General features: G+C 38.3%; 2 protein-coding genes across 8 annotated transcripts in view; one reads left to right on the forward strand and one right to left on the reverse strand.

Annotated features, from left to right (window-relative positions):
- LOC128693482 (epoxide hydrolase 4) overlaps nt 1-1,150 on the reverse strand; it is a 33,170-nt gene extending 32,020 nt beyond the window's left edge. For all 3 annotated transcript variants that reach the window (XM_053783185.2, XM_053783187.2, XM_053783186.2), the window contains exon 1: nt 427-1,150. In XM_053783185.2, the coding sequence (XP_053639160.2) occupies nt 427-873 (447 nt within the window). In that variant the 5' untranslated portion in view covers nt 874-1,150. The remainder of the gene's footprint in view (nt 1-426) is intronic.
- Nucleotides 1,151-1,206: 56 nt separating this feature from the next.
- LOC128693383 (adenine DNA glycosylase-like) overlaps nt 1,207-18,488 on the forward strand; it is an 85,886-nt gene continuing 68,604 nt past the window's right edge. For 2 of the 5 annotated variants that reach the window (XM_070097323.1, XM_070097328.1), the window contains exon 1: nt 14,145-14,235. The gene's annotated coding sequence lies outside the window, so the exon portion shown is untranslated. Of the gene's footprint in view, nt 1,355-13,181; nt 13,205-13,804; nt 13,827-14,144; nt 14,236-18,488 lie in introns of those variants that run through there. The other 3 variants (XM_070097324.1, XM_070097325.1, XM_070097327.1) reach the window with 3 other exon arrangements.

Raw genomic sequence — 18,488 nt, forward strand, 5'->3', positions numbered from 1 at the left:
GAACACAGCTGTAGCGTGCTGCAGTTGTCTAACATCTGTGAACACAGCTGTAGCGTGCTGCAGTTGTCTAACATCTGTGAACACAGCTGTAGCGTGCTGCAGTTGTCTAACATCTGTGAACACAGTTGTAGCGTGCTGCAGTTGTCTAACATCTGTGAACACAGCTGTAGCGTGCTGCAGTTGTCTAACATCTGTGAACACAGCTGTAGCGTGCTGCAGTTGTCTAACATTTGTGAATATATCTGTAGTAAGTTTATTTAGGCACAGTTACACATAAGTACAATTATTATACATAGTGTAAATTGCCCGAAAAAGTCAGACAAAGTGGCTTATTTCCATTAGGGTCCTTGTAACATATTGTTATTTAACTTAACGTCTGTAAATATACCTGCAATGTTACTATGTACTTTACGTCTGTGAACTTACCTGGAGCTTGACGAACTTGTGTCTGCCAAGGGCGGGGTAGTGGAGGCAGGGTGGGGGCACGTCGCGGGGCAGGGAGGCACGCAGGGCGCCCCTGCCCCATAACCACACCAACTTGCCCAACACTGCCACCCCAAACACCACCGCCAACACCCACTCCAACGCTGCTATGACGAGGTGACGAAGAGAAGACATTGTTGTTGTCATTGCTGTTGTTTCTGCTGACGTGGGATGGGTGGATAGTGTCTGGGAGGAAGAGAGGAATGGACGACTAAAAGGAGAGGAGGGAGAAAATAGGAGAATGATAACTAAGGTGACAGGAAGAAGAGGGTAAAGGATATACGAAACAACGAAGATAGATAAGAGAGGGAGATAAGAAGAGTATGTAAGTAATGAAGGAATGTTGTTTAAAGTTAGGGTAACTAGTGAGGTTTTAACTGTACATAACATCACCAGGAGCCACACACATCACTCGCTGTGACCAATTCACTTAACGTCTCTTACAAATCCATAAGCCACATGCATCAAACTCTAGCAGCTACCTCACCAACGCTCGAGGCACTCCAACCATTGTTTACAGCGCCCACTTCACCTGTTCGAGATTAATTTAGTATTTCGAAGGTGGCTAGATATCAGCTGGGTGGAGATCCCATTGTTGCTGCTCTGGTCAACGCTGACACCCAACTGGTGTGTTCTTGGCTGAGCAAGTCATCGAGACTTCACTGCTTGATAAGATATGATGCCGCTGGTAAGACTGTACCTTACCACAGGTCAGATGTGAGTGTCGGGCCACGGCAAGGTGGATTAATTCAGCTGTCGGGATCTTCCTCAACTGTGTGACTCCTCATTGTTTCATCACTGGTTGGGTATTATTGCTTTTTACATGAAACATCAAATCAACGTGAATCATTCAGCGCAAGGAGTGGTGGTGGTGAGTTCGATCCTGTCTGCTAATTTGCGAGAGACGTATTAGCTACCTGTACTTCCCTAATTGATCAATTAGTGGCTGGAGTGTCATAATAATGGTAAACATTAATGATAAGTGGATGAGAAACATATGCAATAATTGAGTATATTGTCGAAACATTTCCTATGTTTTGCAGCTTCTACCGTCGATTACAGAGGTGACATATTGTCAAATGTATGTCTCCTTTGTATTCGACTGAAGAAGCCTGCAGAGAAGACGAAACTTTTCGACAATATACCCAGCTGTTGCCAATGTCTCTCATCTACCAGTAGTTCGAGTGTGCTCACAAGTCCAGGGTTCGATAACCACTGCATGTTCAAGGAGATTTAAGTAGTACATCGACCGTCTCCTTATCGCATCGAAGCAATTAACATTATTGACAATTAAGATTACCCAGGAGCTGGTCGTCCTGGGTACTTTAAAACCAAGGGTATACCTGGAGGATGCACTGAGGGCCCACGCTCCCGAGGGGTCTTGCCCACAGTACATTACAGTCCAGTGAATAAAAATACTTAAAAATCTAAATTTACTGCGAAAGAATTTTCTGTTGGAGGAGCTACTGTAGCTAGTACGAAGTTGTTTACTGAAATAGTTATCTTCACGTCTCTCAGCAGTGTTGATACGACCCAGGCAGAGAGTGTCTGAAAATACTGAGAGAACAGTCATTAAACTTAACAGTATTTACATATTTAGTCTTCATAGGGTGGGTAATCATGCCCTTCTGACTGTATGCTCAGTTGTAAAAACTGGTATCCACTAAACAGCTGGTGTACAACAGTAGCAAACGGAGCAAACACTGCCATATCAGCTTAGATTGATAACGTAAGTGGTTGCAAAGCAACAGCTATATTTTGTGATAAAATGCCGCTCTGACAATAAGTATGAAAACAAAGATACTAGTTGCAAAATAAAACACTGATTATGACAGTTTCGCTCTTTTCCTAAATAAAGTTCGCAGAGCAAAACGTGGCCCCAATAAAAGTTTGTTCTCCAACTTGGTTCTTTGTCTTTAAGCAACAGTATAAAGTTCCCTACACAGTATCATTTTTAATTTGTCAGTATAAGCATTATAAAATGCGATGAGCACATCAAAGATCGTGGTAGGTATGTTGTGTACATCACTGTGTTGCTGACAGGTAAGAAAGGTTATAATCATGACTGATTTCTAATGTAACTTACACCTAATATATTACAAACACCCCAATGGAAATAAAAAGTCATCTTTTTGGGTTATCTTAGACATTTTACATGTATGTTACTATGTATGATAATTGTAATTATGTGTACTAAGAATTCTTTCATTACATCACTGCTGGTTTCTCCCTCGTATTATTTTTTCCATTAAAGTTCCTGAATAAAAATTAATATCACTATTTAATGACACTGACAAATTGGGACCTGTGCCACCCAATAACAGAACGAATCATGCAAGTGAAAGTTTGAAACCGATCAGATGAATCATTATCCAGTTATGGAAGATGTAACAGTCCTCTCAGACCCTCAAAGAGTATTTCATTATTATTATAATAAAAAAGAAGCGCTAAACCTACAAGGGTCATGCAGCGCCGTCAAAGAGTATTCCAAAGAACTGATTCCTCCTCATGAAAAGAAATAGAAAAATATATTATAACGGAATTAGATAAATAATTTTATTAATAAGCAAAACTTAGATAAAACATGAACTCTTCCCGCCTGAAATATATACATATATATATATATATATATATATATATATATATATATATATATATATATATATATATATATATCGTGCCAAATACGTAAAACTTACGATTTTGGCTTAAATAGAAAGGCTCTTCTTGCCGAATAAGGCAAGCGAAAATTTGTGTATGCAATCATTTCACAAAAATCATTCTGAACCTAACGAAAAAAATATATTTCATTGTGTTTGTTTATCATTAAATTATTGTAAACTTATCTAAAATATAGTTAGTTGGATTAGGCTAAGTTTACAATAATTTAATAATAAACAAACACAATGAAATATATTTTTTTCGTTAGGTTCAGAATGATTTTTGTGAAATTATTACATACATAAAATTTTCGCTTGCCTTATTGGGCAAGAAGAGCGTTGCTATTTAAGCCAAAATCGTAAGTTTTACCTATTCGGCACGATATATGTATTGGACAGATGGACTTTTGTTGTGAAGTTCCTCCCAAGACATTACAGACGCCAATATTCACCAAGGTAAACAGTTGGCGGCATAACAAATGAAGATTTGCTGCAGAGCGTTTGAAGAAAACAGAGGAATACTCAAAGGCGTTGAGACACACTAGTCACTGGTGGACGTGAATTTTGTGAAGCTCCGCCCGAGACGCCAATATTCACCACAAGGAACTGTTGATGGCGTAACAAATGGAGTTTCGCTGCAGGACGTTGAAGAAAAACAGCTGATCAGCCGAAGTTGTAGAGGAAGTGTAGTTCCCTAAAAGATGATGAGATTTCACGTTTCGGATCTGTGCCTAGATCCTGGTGCCCGTCATGTCTAACTTGTGTCGGGTGAATCAATCCAGCCAGCAAGGCCAGAACAAAACAGGTTGCAATCCAGATAAGCAGTCACTCACATGATAGGCAGAAGGCCTTTAAAAGAAACGGTGAGGACAGAGAATTACGTTAAAATACGTTGGTCAAGTCAGGTCCGGTTAAATCTACTAAAACCCCAACACAAAATGAAAAAAAAAAAGAGTGGAATTCAATAATTATAGACATCATGGAAGCAGAAAGCCAAGTAACGTTGATTCGTCAGGGGGGTGGGGGGTCCCATGTTAACTCCTACCGGGTGGAAAAAAAATGGGTACAGGTAACGACACACACCCCTTTCAGAACAGGCATTCAACCTATTATACTACCACCACCTCCACTCATTCAAGCTTCCACTCTTATCTAATGAACCTTTCCATCACAAAGCTGTTTCATGACATGCAATGGTTACGTGTTTATTGACCCCGTTAGTATATTTGAGAAACTTGCTTCTATACAGACAGATCCCACAATGTATTTCATAAGTTTTATATGACAACGATTCTTAGTTTTACTTACCATTTTACTACATCAGCAAAGATGCCTGCAGACAAACTTAATGGGTCGTATCCTGGCCCTAAGATGCATCACACATTAAATGCTGAAGTCGTTCATAAAAGACAGAGCTGAAATTTAATTAACATGTTTTAACGAGAATAAAAATTTCACACTACACGTTAAATAGTCAAATATAAACATACACATTTGAATTTAACTCTCTGCTGTCGTCGAATTACACGACATCTTTCTTTTCTGAATGTTTGAAGCACCACCACTGAGGATTTTGGAAATTTTCCGAGCCTTTCCAGGATGCTGGGAATGGATTCAGTAACTTTGGCTAAAGGGAACGTAAACATGCCAATCGCTAAGGAGAATCTGGTCTTCGTTACCGTACACAAACATTGAAAATTCGAAGCTTATTGGACGAAGCTGGAGGAAGAAAAAAAATATTCAAGTAACTTCTTAATAAAGGTTTTGTGCAGCACTGTGTAAGCTTTGTGAGTTCAGCGCTTAGTTTTGATTATTAAAAGTTTTGCGGGGATACGTTATAACAACACAGATAGTTATATTATTAATGGTATACACAGCGGTGGTCCCTAACCATTGTCGCCACCAAAGACCCTTTTATTTAAAGGGTCTTTGATGGTGACAGACTTTTCAAAACCCCCAGGTTTTTGAAAGGTCTGTCTACCCGAGAAACCGATTTCATTAACTAACAACACACTCGTTTTCCCAGTTTAATCTCTCAATTGAAAAACATACGTAACTGAGTATGTAATTAAATAAATGACAGTATTAAAAAAACTTACTTGTTTAATGAGATGTTTGATGCTGATTTGTTGACACTATGTTCAGAATTTCAGGTTCAATGTCAGGCAATTTTAAGGGTAGGTCAGGTTCCAAGTTCATTTTGTTTCTGTATTGTGGAAAATTGCATTTATCTGAATGCATTATTATATACATAACAGTAAATGAACATTGATAATTATTATTTATCAGTTAGACTAGGAATTTGGGACACCTAGGTCGCAAAAAATGTCCCCCTTCGATACCTACAACTGTCATATCCACAAATTGCTCTGGACCTATTAATTAAATGAAATATACATCACCAGGAATGCTGGTAAATATATAAATTTGTGGACTGTATATTAAAAATAATAAATGGTTATATATATACACAATTACATAACAGAAGGAAAATATATCTTAATATCACTCACCAATTTGACTGGAGATTAATGTGTATCATACTCAGAAAACCTCACTCTAACTAAATCTATGAAAATAATGCTGGCCACAATTACACACAAATCTAGAGAGCTTATCTGAGGTTCCTGGAGCTGTCTTGTCGAGTCGTCTGATATCTCAAGTTATGCAGGAATGCACATCCACCAATTTAGCCTCCTATTTGAGAGGTGTCAATCCAATTTTAACCTCTAGAGCACGAAAAATTCTTCCCATTACATTAACGTTGTATCCAATTCAAAACCAAGATGGCGAGTCTCCTATCTGCGCAGGCTTTCCGTTTTCTATGACATAAATATTATTAAATACAGTATGGCCATCTATTTACATATAAATACTGAATTTCTGGAAAATATATACAGTATTTTCCACATGTATTTTGATTTTATATAAAACAGCTGGGAGAAACCTACTCACATAAATATGTAGCGGGGAATGGCATTAAATATCTCAGAGCCAGTGCTGGTTACTTACTTTTCATATGCAGCCAAAAATCTGGTAAGTTGTACTGAATGAAAATTGACCTCAGTGAGGTATCACACGAAAGTTCGATTCGGCAGCCCATAAAATAAGACCAACAGTTTAAAAGCTGTATAGCCCTTGTGGCTTAGCGCTTCTTTTGATTATAATAATAATAGTTTAAAAAAAAATCTAAAAAATTAGACTTTTCCTACCGATTTAGAAACAGCTTTGAAATTTTGAAAGTTTATCAGACTTATCGTGAGTAATTATACATCTTAAACTGTACCCTCTTGAAATTTTGAACTCAGCTCACGGACCCCTAGTACTACCATTGTGGACCCTCAGTATTACCTTCGTAGACTCCTAGTACTACTTTGTGGTTCACAAAGGTAGTACTAGGAGTCTTCAGGGGTCCGCGGACCACAGGTTGGGAACCGCTGGTGTACAATACCGATAAGTTGATGAATAACATACATTTGCTGCACTTGGATATCTTTATTTCCAAAACATTTCGCCTGTTCCTAGTGTTGCAAATGTGTCTCAATCATGAACTGATATTCAGTTAAATTACTGACGTCACATTCTCAACGGCTAATTGACTTATTCTGTGATGACGTCCCAGTGCTCGTACGAGGTGTACTCTGGATCATAGTTCACTGTGATGTCCATATTGTTGTGAGCTCACAGCCTGCTGATGCAACACTTACTTCTGACGTTATAATCAGACATTCTTTTTAATTAATGCTACTTTAGCCAAGTCATCGACTATATCATGCTTTCGGACGTGTGTGAGAGAAAATCCACAAAACGTTACTCAAATCCTTTATATATATATATATATATATATATATATATATATATATATATATATATATATATATATATATATATATATATATATGTCGTGCCGAATATGTAAAACTGGTCAATTAGCAAGAACTCATTTAAAATTAAGTCCTTTCTGAAATTTTCTTTTATATGTTTAAAGATATATTTTTTTCATTAATGTTAATGTAAAAATTTTTAATTTTGCACCAAAAGAATCTTAGAAAACTTACCTAACCTTATTATAGCAAGAACAATTTATTTTAGCCTAACCCAACTAAATATATTTTAGATTTGTTTACAGTAATTTAATACTAAACAAACACGGTGAAATATATTTTTTTCGTTAGGTTCAGAATGATTTTGGCGTAATTATTGCATACACAAATTTTCACTTGTCCTATATGGCAAGAGGAGCAATGCTATTTAAGCCAAGATTGCAAGTGCTGCCTATTCGGCATGACATATATATATATATATATATATATATATATATATATATATATATGCGAGTGTGTGTGTGTATGTGTGTGTGTGTGTGTGTGTGTGTGTGTGTGTGTGTGTGTGTGTGTGTGTGTGAGGGAAAAGTTCAATAGATAGGAGTAGCGAGGGAGATATAGTAACAATAGTTTCATTGCCGGCTACTTGTTAAGGTAGGGTAAGTCAAGCTCCCGCTATTCCCGCCTTTTTTCCCCCACCCCGAAAGTGATAGTTTGACTGCCGGCTGCTTGTTAAGGTAGGGTCAGTCTAGCTCCCGCTATCCCTTCCCCTCCTTCTTCCCCCCCCCCCCTGAAAGGTGACGTGTGGGGCTCCAGTCCAAACAGTAATCACTAGACTCACAGCTCCCAGCACTACTGTAAGTAGATTCCTGCCTTGTATTCTAGTGGATTTATTGGTTAAAAGCTTCACTTTTGACCAATAATAAACTTAGTCCTTTCAGTCTTGCTCTAAGTTGACTGTTGTAATAATCACCACATCTTTTAGGTATTGTACTTATCATGGAGAGTGATTTCTTAAGCAGTGGGTAACCTGTCTATCTTTCCAGCTTGGATGACAGAGAGGGTCACCTGCCAATCAACGAGTAGAACTGATGGAGATGGACTAACGTCCTGAGACTTCCCCTTTTTGGATTTAATTACCTGTGCACCTGTATGAAATTGCAGGACGTAACCCCTCATCATTGCAGCGGTAAAGAACCTGCCTTCCTGTCATCGGGATAGAATACTCAAGGCTATACTGTGAAGAACTAACCAGTGGGTTGTAACCAACACCTGCGACCCCCCCCATCATCGGCAACGGCTACGATTTCAACAAGCAGTGTCACCAACACCAGACACTCAAGTTTTATATTAGCGTTGAATTCAGTTATTTATATTTTTCATTTTTCATTTTCTTTAATGTAGGATTAATATTTCATATTTAAGTGTTTTATATTTTATATTTTCTATATAATAAAGTGTTTGTTTGTTATTATTTCTCTTTCTATTCATTAATTTTCCTGAGGAGGAGCCAGCCTTGGTAATACTGACTGAAGTTGTTACAGGGCTGAGTAAGCCTTCACAATATATATATATATATATATATATATATATATATATATATATATATATATATATATATATATATATATATATATATATATATATGCAAAACAACCACTCTGAAAAAATAGAGAAATTCCAAGCGCTTTCGTGACTTTGGAATTTCTCTAATTTTTCAGAGTGGTTTTGCATATTCCGAAATCACCTGCTTACTGTGATCTTATTGCATATATATATATATATATATATATATATATATATATATATATTTATCACACTGGCCGATTCCCACCAAGGCAGGGTGGCCCGAAAAAGAAAAACTTTCACCATCATTCACTCCATCACTGTCTTGCCAGAAGGGTGCTTTACACTACAGTTTTTAAACTACAACATTAACACCCCTCCTTCAGAGTGCAGGCACTGTACTTCCCATCTCCAGGACTCAAGTCCGTCCTGCCGGTTTCCCTGAACCCCTTCATAAATGTTACTTTGCTCACACTCCAACAGCACGTCAAGTATTAAAAACCATTTGTCTCCATTCACTCCTATCAAACACGCTCACGCATGCCTGCTGGAAGTCCAAACCCCTCGCACACAAAACCTCCTTTACCCCCTCCCTCCAACCTTTCCTAGGCCGACCCCTACCCCGCCTTCCTTCCACTACAGACTGATACATTCTTGAAGTCACTCTGTTTCGCTCCATTCTCTCTACATGTTCAAACCACCTCAGCAACCCTTCCTCAGCCCTCTGGACAACAGTTTTGGTAATCCCGCACCTCCTCCTAACTTCCAAACTACGAATTCTCTGCATTATATTCACACCACACATTGCCCTCAGACATGACATCTCCACTGCCTCCAGCCTTCTCCTCGCTGTAACATTCATCACCCATGCTTCACACCCATGTAAGAGCGTTGGTAAAACTATACTCTCATACATTCCCCTCTTTGCCTCCAAGGACAAAGTTCTTTGTCTCCACAGACTCCTAAGTGTACCACTCACCCTTTTCCCCTCATCAATTCTATGATTCACCTCATCTTTCATAGACTCATCCGCTGACACGTCCACTCCCAAATATCTGAATACATTCACCTCCTCCATACTCCTCTATATATATATATATATATATATATATATATATATATATATATATATGTCGTGCCGAATATGTAAAACTGGTCAATTAGCAAGAACTCATTTAAAATTAAGTCCTTTCTGAAATTTTCTCTTATACGTTTAAAAATATATTTTTTTCATTAATGTTGATGTAAAAATTTATAACTTTGCACCAAAAGGAACTTAGAAAACTTACATAACCTTATTATAACAAGAACAATTTATTTTAGCCTAACCCAACTAAATATATTTTAGATTTGTTAACAATTTAATAATAATTTAATACTAAAGAAACACAGTGAAATTTATTTTTTTCGTTAGGTTCAGAATGATTTTGGCGAAATTATTGCATACACAAATTTTCACTTGTTCTATATGGCAAGATGAGCTTTGCTATTTAAGCCAAGATCGCAAATTCTGCCTATTCGGCACGATATATATATATATATATATATATATATATATATATATATATATATATATATATTATATATATATATATATATATATATATATATATATATATATATATATATATATATATATATATATTGAATGCATATCTTTGTTTTGCTTTATACACAGGCATGTTGTATTCAGATTTTAGGGACTTCAGAGCAGGTAATTAGAATAGACAGAAACAATTAAACTATAGTTTTGGTTTCTACTAGCGTAAGAGCAATAGTTATGACAAACAGTTCAGCCTATAAAAAAAAATGCCTGTATTATTGAACCATGAGTCTGGCTGACGGTAACATCACTTCCCTCCCTCCCACTGTCAGAGATAAGGGAGCTATCAGCGCAGATAGTCTGTGGTAATATTTTTAGTCAGCAGGTCATATATGTGTTCCAGGGCACTAAGTTCGTGCGTGATTAGTTCCTCAGGAGGGTGCTTGTGCATGATGTCACAGGTTGTTATTTACCAGTGTGGTGGGAAATATGTTTTTTAGCACGGTACAGTTTATGCAATCCAAACATTTTTGTAAAGTGTGACTGTTAATCGACTCCATTTTGATTCACTTGTTCCATGACTTACATGGTTTAGTAATTCTGATCAAACATTGTTTTGATCACCACACAATAGCCTCAGTTCTAACGACTCTCTCTCCCAGACCAGGTAAACGGAGTTCAACACCTTGTATGAGTCCCATCGTACGTGATGAAATATGACAAAGAACATAATATATCTTTATTTCTACAAGCACATGCACAAGGTATACAGGCCTGCTGGCATCAATGACGTACTACTACATAGAAAGCCGCTTGTTATGTAGAGCAAGTCGGGCAAATTAGGTCAGTTTTGTCCCAGGATGCGACCCACAACAATCGACTAACACCCAGGTACCTATTTTACTGATGGGGAACATAGCCGGTGTAAGGAAATAGGCCCAATGTTTTTACCATCGCCGGGAATCGAACCCGCACCCCTCGCCGTGTGAAGTGAGAGCTTTAGCCACCAGATTAACTTTTGTTCAGGCTGTGTAATTACCATATAGAATATGGTTTCAGCACACTGCTGATGTATCCAATTTTGGCCTAAGGTACTGGTGAAACATGTACAACAGATGAAATGTGTACAAAAATAAATTGGTGTACAGAAAACATAAGACTTACTCAAATATTAGATTTTACACAGAAGCAGATGCCAGAATCGGTCTGTTCGAACGTCGCCTTTGGCATGCCAGTGCAGCTGTCACTTCTGTCACTCTGTAATTATCATTTTACTGCATGTAAACCACACAATAACCAAATTCTGTAAACTCAGCATTGTAATACTTATAGAGAATAAAGTTTGAATGTATGCTCTCTATGTTACTGTAATTTTCTTGACTGTTATGCTACTGTTCTTATGTGTTCCTGTACTGTTATTGTTGTTCTGCTTTCTTGTGCTTTTTCTTGTAGGTTATAGCACTGTTCGCTCATTGGGGAAGCCAGGTATAGATACTCAAAAATTAGGGAAAAAGGAATTAATGTACAATTGCTATGGATCCCATCACACATTGGATTACTCCTTCATGATAAAGTTGATATGTTAGCCAAGAAGAGTATCGAGAAGGAGAATGTAGAATATAACTTTGGTATAACTGTGTCTAGCATTAGGAATAATATTAGGAGAGAAGTAAATAATGAAAATGATTGTTATAGGAATGCAGTTAGAAGCCTGAGTAGATCTATAACCCACTATGATAACATGAACGTAGATAAGTATGTTTATGGAGCAACTTGCAATGTGAACAGACTGACTGATGTTGTAGTGGCCAGGCTTAGGCTTGGTTATAAGTACTTCTGGCAGTTTGGGAGACACACAGATGATCAAACTAAATGTAAATTATGTGATCAGGCATATGGTCATTCTCTTGAACACTATGTGCTTAATTGTCCACTTATTGTGGAATACAGAGACAGACAGTATAATAACCTATGTGACATGTCAAGATATCTTATTAATGAAAATAAGATACCAGATATACTAAGCAAATTTCCTAAATTTGCTTGTAACAGATAAGTGAACTATAGATATGTAGATATAAATCCATATGTATTCCTGTTAACCCTTTGGGGCCTAGTTCCTAGGCCTTTTGTGTATCCATATGCTCTCGCGCTACCGTCCACAGGATGGATATGGGGTGCACAATAAACTAGCCACTTCGGTGGCAAAATCTAAAAAATCTTAAATATTACTGTATTGTTTATGTTACCATTATTTTATTGCATGTTACTATACCGTTCCTTTATCTTATTGTACTGTTTTGTAATTTAGTGTGCTGATTTTGCGCACTATATTATCGTTTTTGTATTACTGTTCCGTTGTTTGTTGATATACTGTTGTTGTTTTATGTTGCTATGTTCATGTATGCTAAAGTTTCCAAGATCTCTAAACTTTTCTACTACACCTTCCACAACAATGTTTTCCACATTGGCATTCACGTCTCACAAACATTTACTTATTAAGAGACGCGTGAGTTCCTCTGTCTCCTAACATGTTCATTTTTCCCCTATAATCTACCTTGTCCACAGTTACTATCGTGTTTACTTTCTCTGATTTCGTAAGGTGAAGTCTAGGATCTTTCCTTAATTCATGCCCCCTCAAGGAAGGTTCCTTGACGTTGGTGAGGGGCTCTTGATTTAGGGAATTGGATCTGTGCTCCAGTTCCCCGAATTAAGCCTGAATGCCTTCCACATCCCCCCCCAGGCGCTGTATAATCCTCCGGGTTTAGCGCGTCCCCTTGATTATAATAATAATAATAATCCTTAATTCATGGTATGACTTAGCAAATCTTTGAGGACAATTGCTGTTGTAGAGGTCTGAACTTTGCTCGGACATCTACAACAACATGGGGTGATGTTGCCACGAATACTCGTCGGGCACTTGCTAAGAGTAACATCAATGTTTCCACCATAAACACATCTGTCAAAGACCTCACTACGAAACGTACTCCCACACCTCTAACTTCCACAGTAGGCGTCTACACTATCCCCTGTGGATTCTGTCCCAAGAAATATGTAGGCAAAACAAGCAGAGATCTTGCGGTTCACCTGAACGAGCATCGAAGTGCCAGTAACAGAGACGATTTAAGGTACGCCTGTGTTCTTCACAGAGACTCCACGGGGCATATGATAAACTAGGATGAGGCACAACTCGTTCTCACCGAACCACACCTTAGATGCTGACGGTGTCTAGAAGCCTCGGTGATCACCTTCACCGACACAAAATAGTCAAAAGATTACAGAGGTATATAATGGGTTCAGGGACTGGGCCCCAAAGTTTTGATAGCTGAACAAGTTACAAAGGTAATGAACTCCAGGTAAGTTCATTACCATTGTAACTTGCTCAGCTTAAATGTTGGAGACAGTGGAATAAGTGGAGAAGTATTTTTTTTATGTTCACTCAGCCTTGATAGAAGGTGGTCAGTCTATTAGCCAGAAATACATACAAATCCCTCCAGTATTCCTATGATAGAACGTTAAAGGGTTTTAACACACTGAGGGGCTTAAGCCCCTCAGCTATCAAAACTTTGGGGCCCAGTCCCTGAACCCATTATATACCTCTGTAATCTTTTGACTGCCACCCACAGGATGGGTATGGTGTGCCTAATAAACATATTAAACTAACTTAAATGTTGGAGACACGTTGAAGTCGCTTCTATATTCGACTAAGGTACCTGCTGTGCAGACGACACGTTTCGACAGTGAAGATTAGTAAGTTTATTTAGGCACAGGTACACATAAGAACAATTATCATACATAGTGTAAATTACCTAGGATAACCCCCCAAAAAATCAAAATGACTTGTTTCCATTGGATACCCATGGTTGTCTCTGGCTCTGCTGGGTCTCATCAAGGGTCGTCACCTGATCTAATTGGGAATTTCAAGATTATTATTTTATATTTACAAAAGAACTCTTGCTTGTCTTTTCTGTTTCAAAGACCAGCTTTGGGCAACATATTTTCCCCAAACATATATTATTATTACATTATAATAAGTAAGTCAGGCTGGATATTTGGTAAGCTGTCAGTGGCTCTTATAAACACAACAAACACAAACCAGAAGCTGCTGGGGCCGTCACATATTATAATAATAATATAAAAATAAAACTACAATATTAAGGTGACACTTGTAATTTGTGTATTCGTTGAGATTACTGATGTATATGGGTGTATTGGGAGTGTTAGTGGATGTGGGAAAGGTTATGTTAATTTAAGTCATACACATCCCTGCTCTCTTGAAGGTCCTTGATGCTGGTGAGGAGCTCATGATCCGAGGAACTAGATCTGTTTCTAGCAGTGTTGGCTAGTAGTGTTGCTGCTTTTATAAAAATCCTTTTCTTTCTGTTGATATCCTCTTCGTTAGTGCCTCTGTCTAATTTACCTTTTTAGTCATTCCCTTGTTAATCTTAAGTAGCCGGAAAAGCTCTGCATATTAATGGGTTTCCTGCATGCACACCTTAATGTCATTCATCTTCGTAGAAAGATTGCATCATGCTGAAATAAAATAGTATTATCTTTTTTTCACCTTTATACATTGTAAGGCCCTTCTGGTAAGAGAGAGAGAGATTTCGTTCGGATTTTTAACCCCGGAGGGTTAGCCACCCAGGATAACCCAAGAAAGTCAGTGAGTCATCGAGGACTGTCTAACTTATTTCCATTGGGGTCTTCAATCTTATCCCCCAGGATGCGGCCCACACCAGTCGACTAACACCCAGGTACATATTTGCTGCTATTTGAACAGGACAACAGGTGTAAAGGAACGTGTTGAAATGTTTCCACCTGCCGGGAATCGAACCCGGGTTCTCTATGTGTGAAGCGGGAGCTTCAGCCACCAGGCCACCGGGCACTTCCCCATGAACATAATATAGTAACTGTATGTCTAGTAAATATTTCTGTACAGTATGTATAGAGTATTGTTATATGATTTACTTAAAACCTCAGGCACACCTGATATGCAAATTACTATTTTTTTTGTTCATAATGTCTATAAAAGTATTCCTTTCTGCTGTCTACTATAAATTTCACAAGCTTCTAATGGTTCATTATACACAAATGTTTAATTTTTCTGTGTGTTTCTTAATAATTTTTAGTCTTGTAATTATTTGTTTAACTTTAAAACTGTATAATCCTCATGGTTTAGCGTTTCCCCCTTGATTATAATAATAATTAACTTTAAAGTGTGTGTTTTCTGTTATAAGTATAATCATATTTAACAACCAAGAAGTTTTGTAATTGCCTTTGAAATTTACTGGCACAGCTAACCTGGAGTTTACCTAGAGAGGGTTTCACGGGTCAGTGCCCCCACGGCTCTGTCTGAGACCAGGCCTCATGGTGGATCAGGGTCTGATCAACCAGGCTGTTACTGCTGGCCACACACAAGCTGATGTGTGAACCACAGCCCGGTTGGTCAGGTACTGACTTTAAGTGCCTGTCCAGTGCCTTCTTAAAGACAGCCAGGGGTCTATTGGTAATCCCCCTTATGTATGCTGGGAAACAGTCGAACAGTCTTGGGCCCCAGACACTTACTGTGTTCTCTTTTAATGTAATCATGGCACCCCTGCTTTTCATCGGGGGAATGTTGCATCTCCTGCTGACTCTTTTGCTTTGATAGGTAGTGATTTTCGTGTGTAGGTTTGGTACCAGTCCCTCCAGGACCTTCCACGTGTATATTATCATGTATCTCTCTCGCTTGCCTTCCAGGGAATACAGATCAATGACCTTCAACTGTTCTAAGTAATTTAGGTGCCTTATCGTACTTATGTGTACCGTGAAAGTTCTTTGTACACTCTCCAGGTCTGCAATGTCACCGGCCTTGAAGGGGGCCATTAGTGTACAGCAGTATTCCAGCCTAGAGAGCACAAGCGATTTGAAGAGAATCATGGGCTTGGCGTCCCAAGTTTTGAAGGTTCTCATTATCCATCCTATCATTTTCCTAGCAGATGAGGTAGATACATTGTTGTGGTCTTTGAAGGTGAGATTCTCTGGCATTATCACTCTCAGGTCCTTCACATTACTTTTTCACTCTATTGTATGGTTAGAATTTGTCATATACCCTGATACATTTTTAATTTCCTCAAGTTTCCCATATCTGAGTAGTTGAAATTTCTCCTTGTTGAACTTCATTTTGTTTTGAGTGGCCCATTTGAAGATTTGGTTTATGTCCGCTTGGAATCTCACTGTATCTTCAAAGGAGGTCACTGCCATGATAATCTGGGTGTCATCTGCAGAGGAAGACATGGAGCTATGGCTTACATCTCTGTCTATGTCAGAAATGAGGAGGAGGAATAGAATGGGAGCGAGTACTGTGCCTTGTGGAATAGAGCTTTTTACCGTGGCTGCCTGGGACTTACTCTGGTTACTATTACATACTCTTTGTGTTCTATTTGTCAGGAAGTTATAGATCCATCTACGAACTTTTCCTATTATTCCTTTATCATGCATTTTGTGTGCTATTACACCATGGTCACACTTGTCGAAAGCTTTTGCAAAGTCTGTGTACAATACACCTGTATTTTGTTTGTCCTCTACAGCATCCAAGACCTTGTCATAGTGGTCTGGTAGCTGGGACAGGCAGGAGTGACCTCTAAACCTGTGTTGCCCTGGGTTGTGTAATTGATGGGTATGTAGGTGGTTGCCGATCTTGCTTCTTAGAACCCTCTCAAAGATTTTTATGATATGGGATGTTAGTGCTATCAGTCTGTAGTTCTTTGCAATTGCTTTACTGCCACCTTTGTGGAGTGGGGCTATGTCTCGTGTTTTTAGTGTATGTGGGATGACCCCTATATCCATGCTCCCTCTCCATAAAATGCTGAAGGCATGCAATAGGGCCTTCTTGCAATTCTTGATGAACACGGAGTTCCATGAGTCTGGGCCTGGGGCAGAGTGCATGAGCATATCATTTACTGCCTCTTCAAAGTCTTCTGGGGTTACGATAATATCCGAGATTTTTGAGATGACCTAATTTTGGGTTTCGTTCATAAAGGATTCATTTGGATTGTCGACCCTTAGTCTGGGAAGTGGCTCGCTGAACACTTTAGTATCTCACTCATTTCTTGGCTGTCATCTGTGTATTCCCATCCCGCGTAAGCAGGGGCCCAATACTGGATGTTGTTTTTCCCTTAGATTTGGCATAAGAGAAGAAGTATTTTTTTTTTTTCAATTTCCTTTATGGCTTTTAGTTCTTCCTGTGATTCTTGTCTCCTGTAAGATTCCTTCAGCTTAATTTCGATATTTGCAATTTCATTGACTAGTGCCTCCCTTCGTATTTCAGATATATTGGCCCCACTCAGCAGCTCTGTGACTCTTTGCCTTCGTCTGTATAGGGAGCGTCTCTCTCTTTCTAGTTTACATCTTCTCTTTCTTTTTCTTAATGGAATGTGTCTTGAGCAGATCTCAAGAACCACAGAATTCATTTTTTCAAGGCAAATGTTTGGATCTGTGTTATTTAGGATATATTCCCAGCTTGTTTCATTTAGGACATGGTTTTATTGATCCCATTGTATGTTTTTGTTATTGAAATTGAATTTCGTGAAGACCTTCATTACTGCTCACATTTTGCTGGTCAGGAGCCCTGTGCATACATGTCTGTACCTCTATTATGTTGTGATCTGAGTGTATTGTGTTTGATACAGTTATATTACATATCAGATTGTCGTTCTTAGTGAAGATGAGGTCCAGTGTATTTTCAAGACTTATAGGCTCTACTATTTGCTGGTTTAAGGTGAATTTGGTGCAGACATTTAATTTAATAGTTATAGGTAGTAGGTTGGTAGACAGCAACCACCCAGGGAGGTACTTCCGTTCTGCCAAGTGAGTGTAAAATGAAAGCCTTGTAATTGTTTTACATGATGGTAGGATTGCTTGTGTCTTTTGTCTGTCTCATAAATATGCAAGATTACAGGTACGTCTTGCTACTTCTACTCACACTTAGGTCACACTACACGTTTATTTATACACACTCATCTGAGTTTTCTTTGATTTTATCTTAGTTCTTGTTCTAATTACTTTTCCTTTTATATCCATGGGGAAGTGGAATAAAAATCTTTCCTCCGTAAGCCATGTGTGTTGTAAAAGTCAACTAAAATGCCGGGAACAATGGGCTAGTAACTTCTTTTCCTGTAATAATTACTAAAAAGAATAAGAAGAAAATTGTCAAAGTGGGAAGTCTGAATGTGTGTGGATGTTGTGCGAATGATAAGAAAGAGATGATTGTGGATGTTATGAATGAGAAGAAGCTGGATGTCCTGGCTTTAAGTGAAACAAAGCTGAAGGGGGTGGGTGAGTTTCAGTGGAGAGGAATAAATGGGATTAGGTCAGGGGTTTCTAATAGAGTTAGAACTAAAGAAGGAGTAGGAATAATGTTGAAGGATAAGC

Source organism: Cherax quadricarinatus, chromosome 57, assembly GCF_038502225.1.
Source record: "Cherax quadricarinatus isolate ZL_2023a chromosome 57, ASM3850222v1, whole genome shotgun sequence".
Taxonomy (NCBI): domain Eukaryota; kingdom Metazoa; phylum Arthropoda; class Malacostraca; order Decapoda; family Parastacidae; genus Cherax; species Cherax quadricarinatus.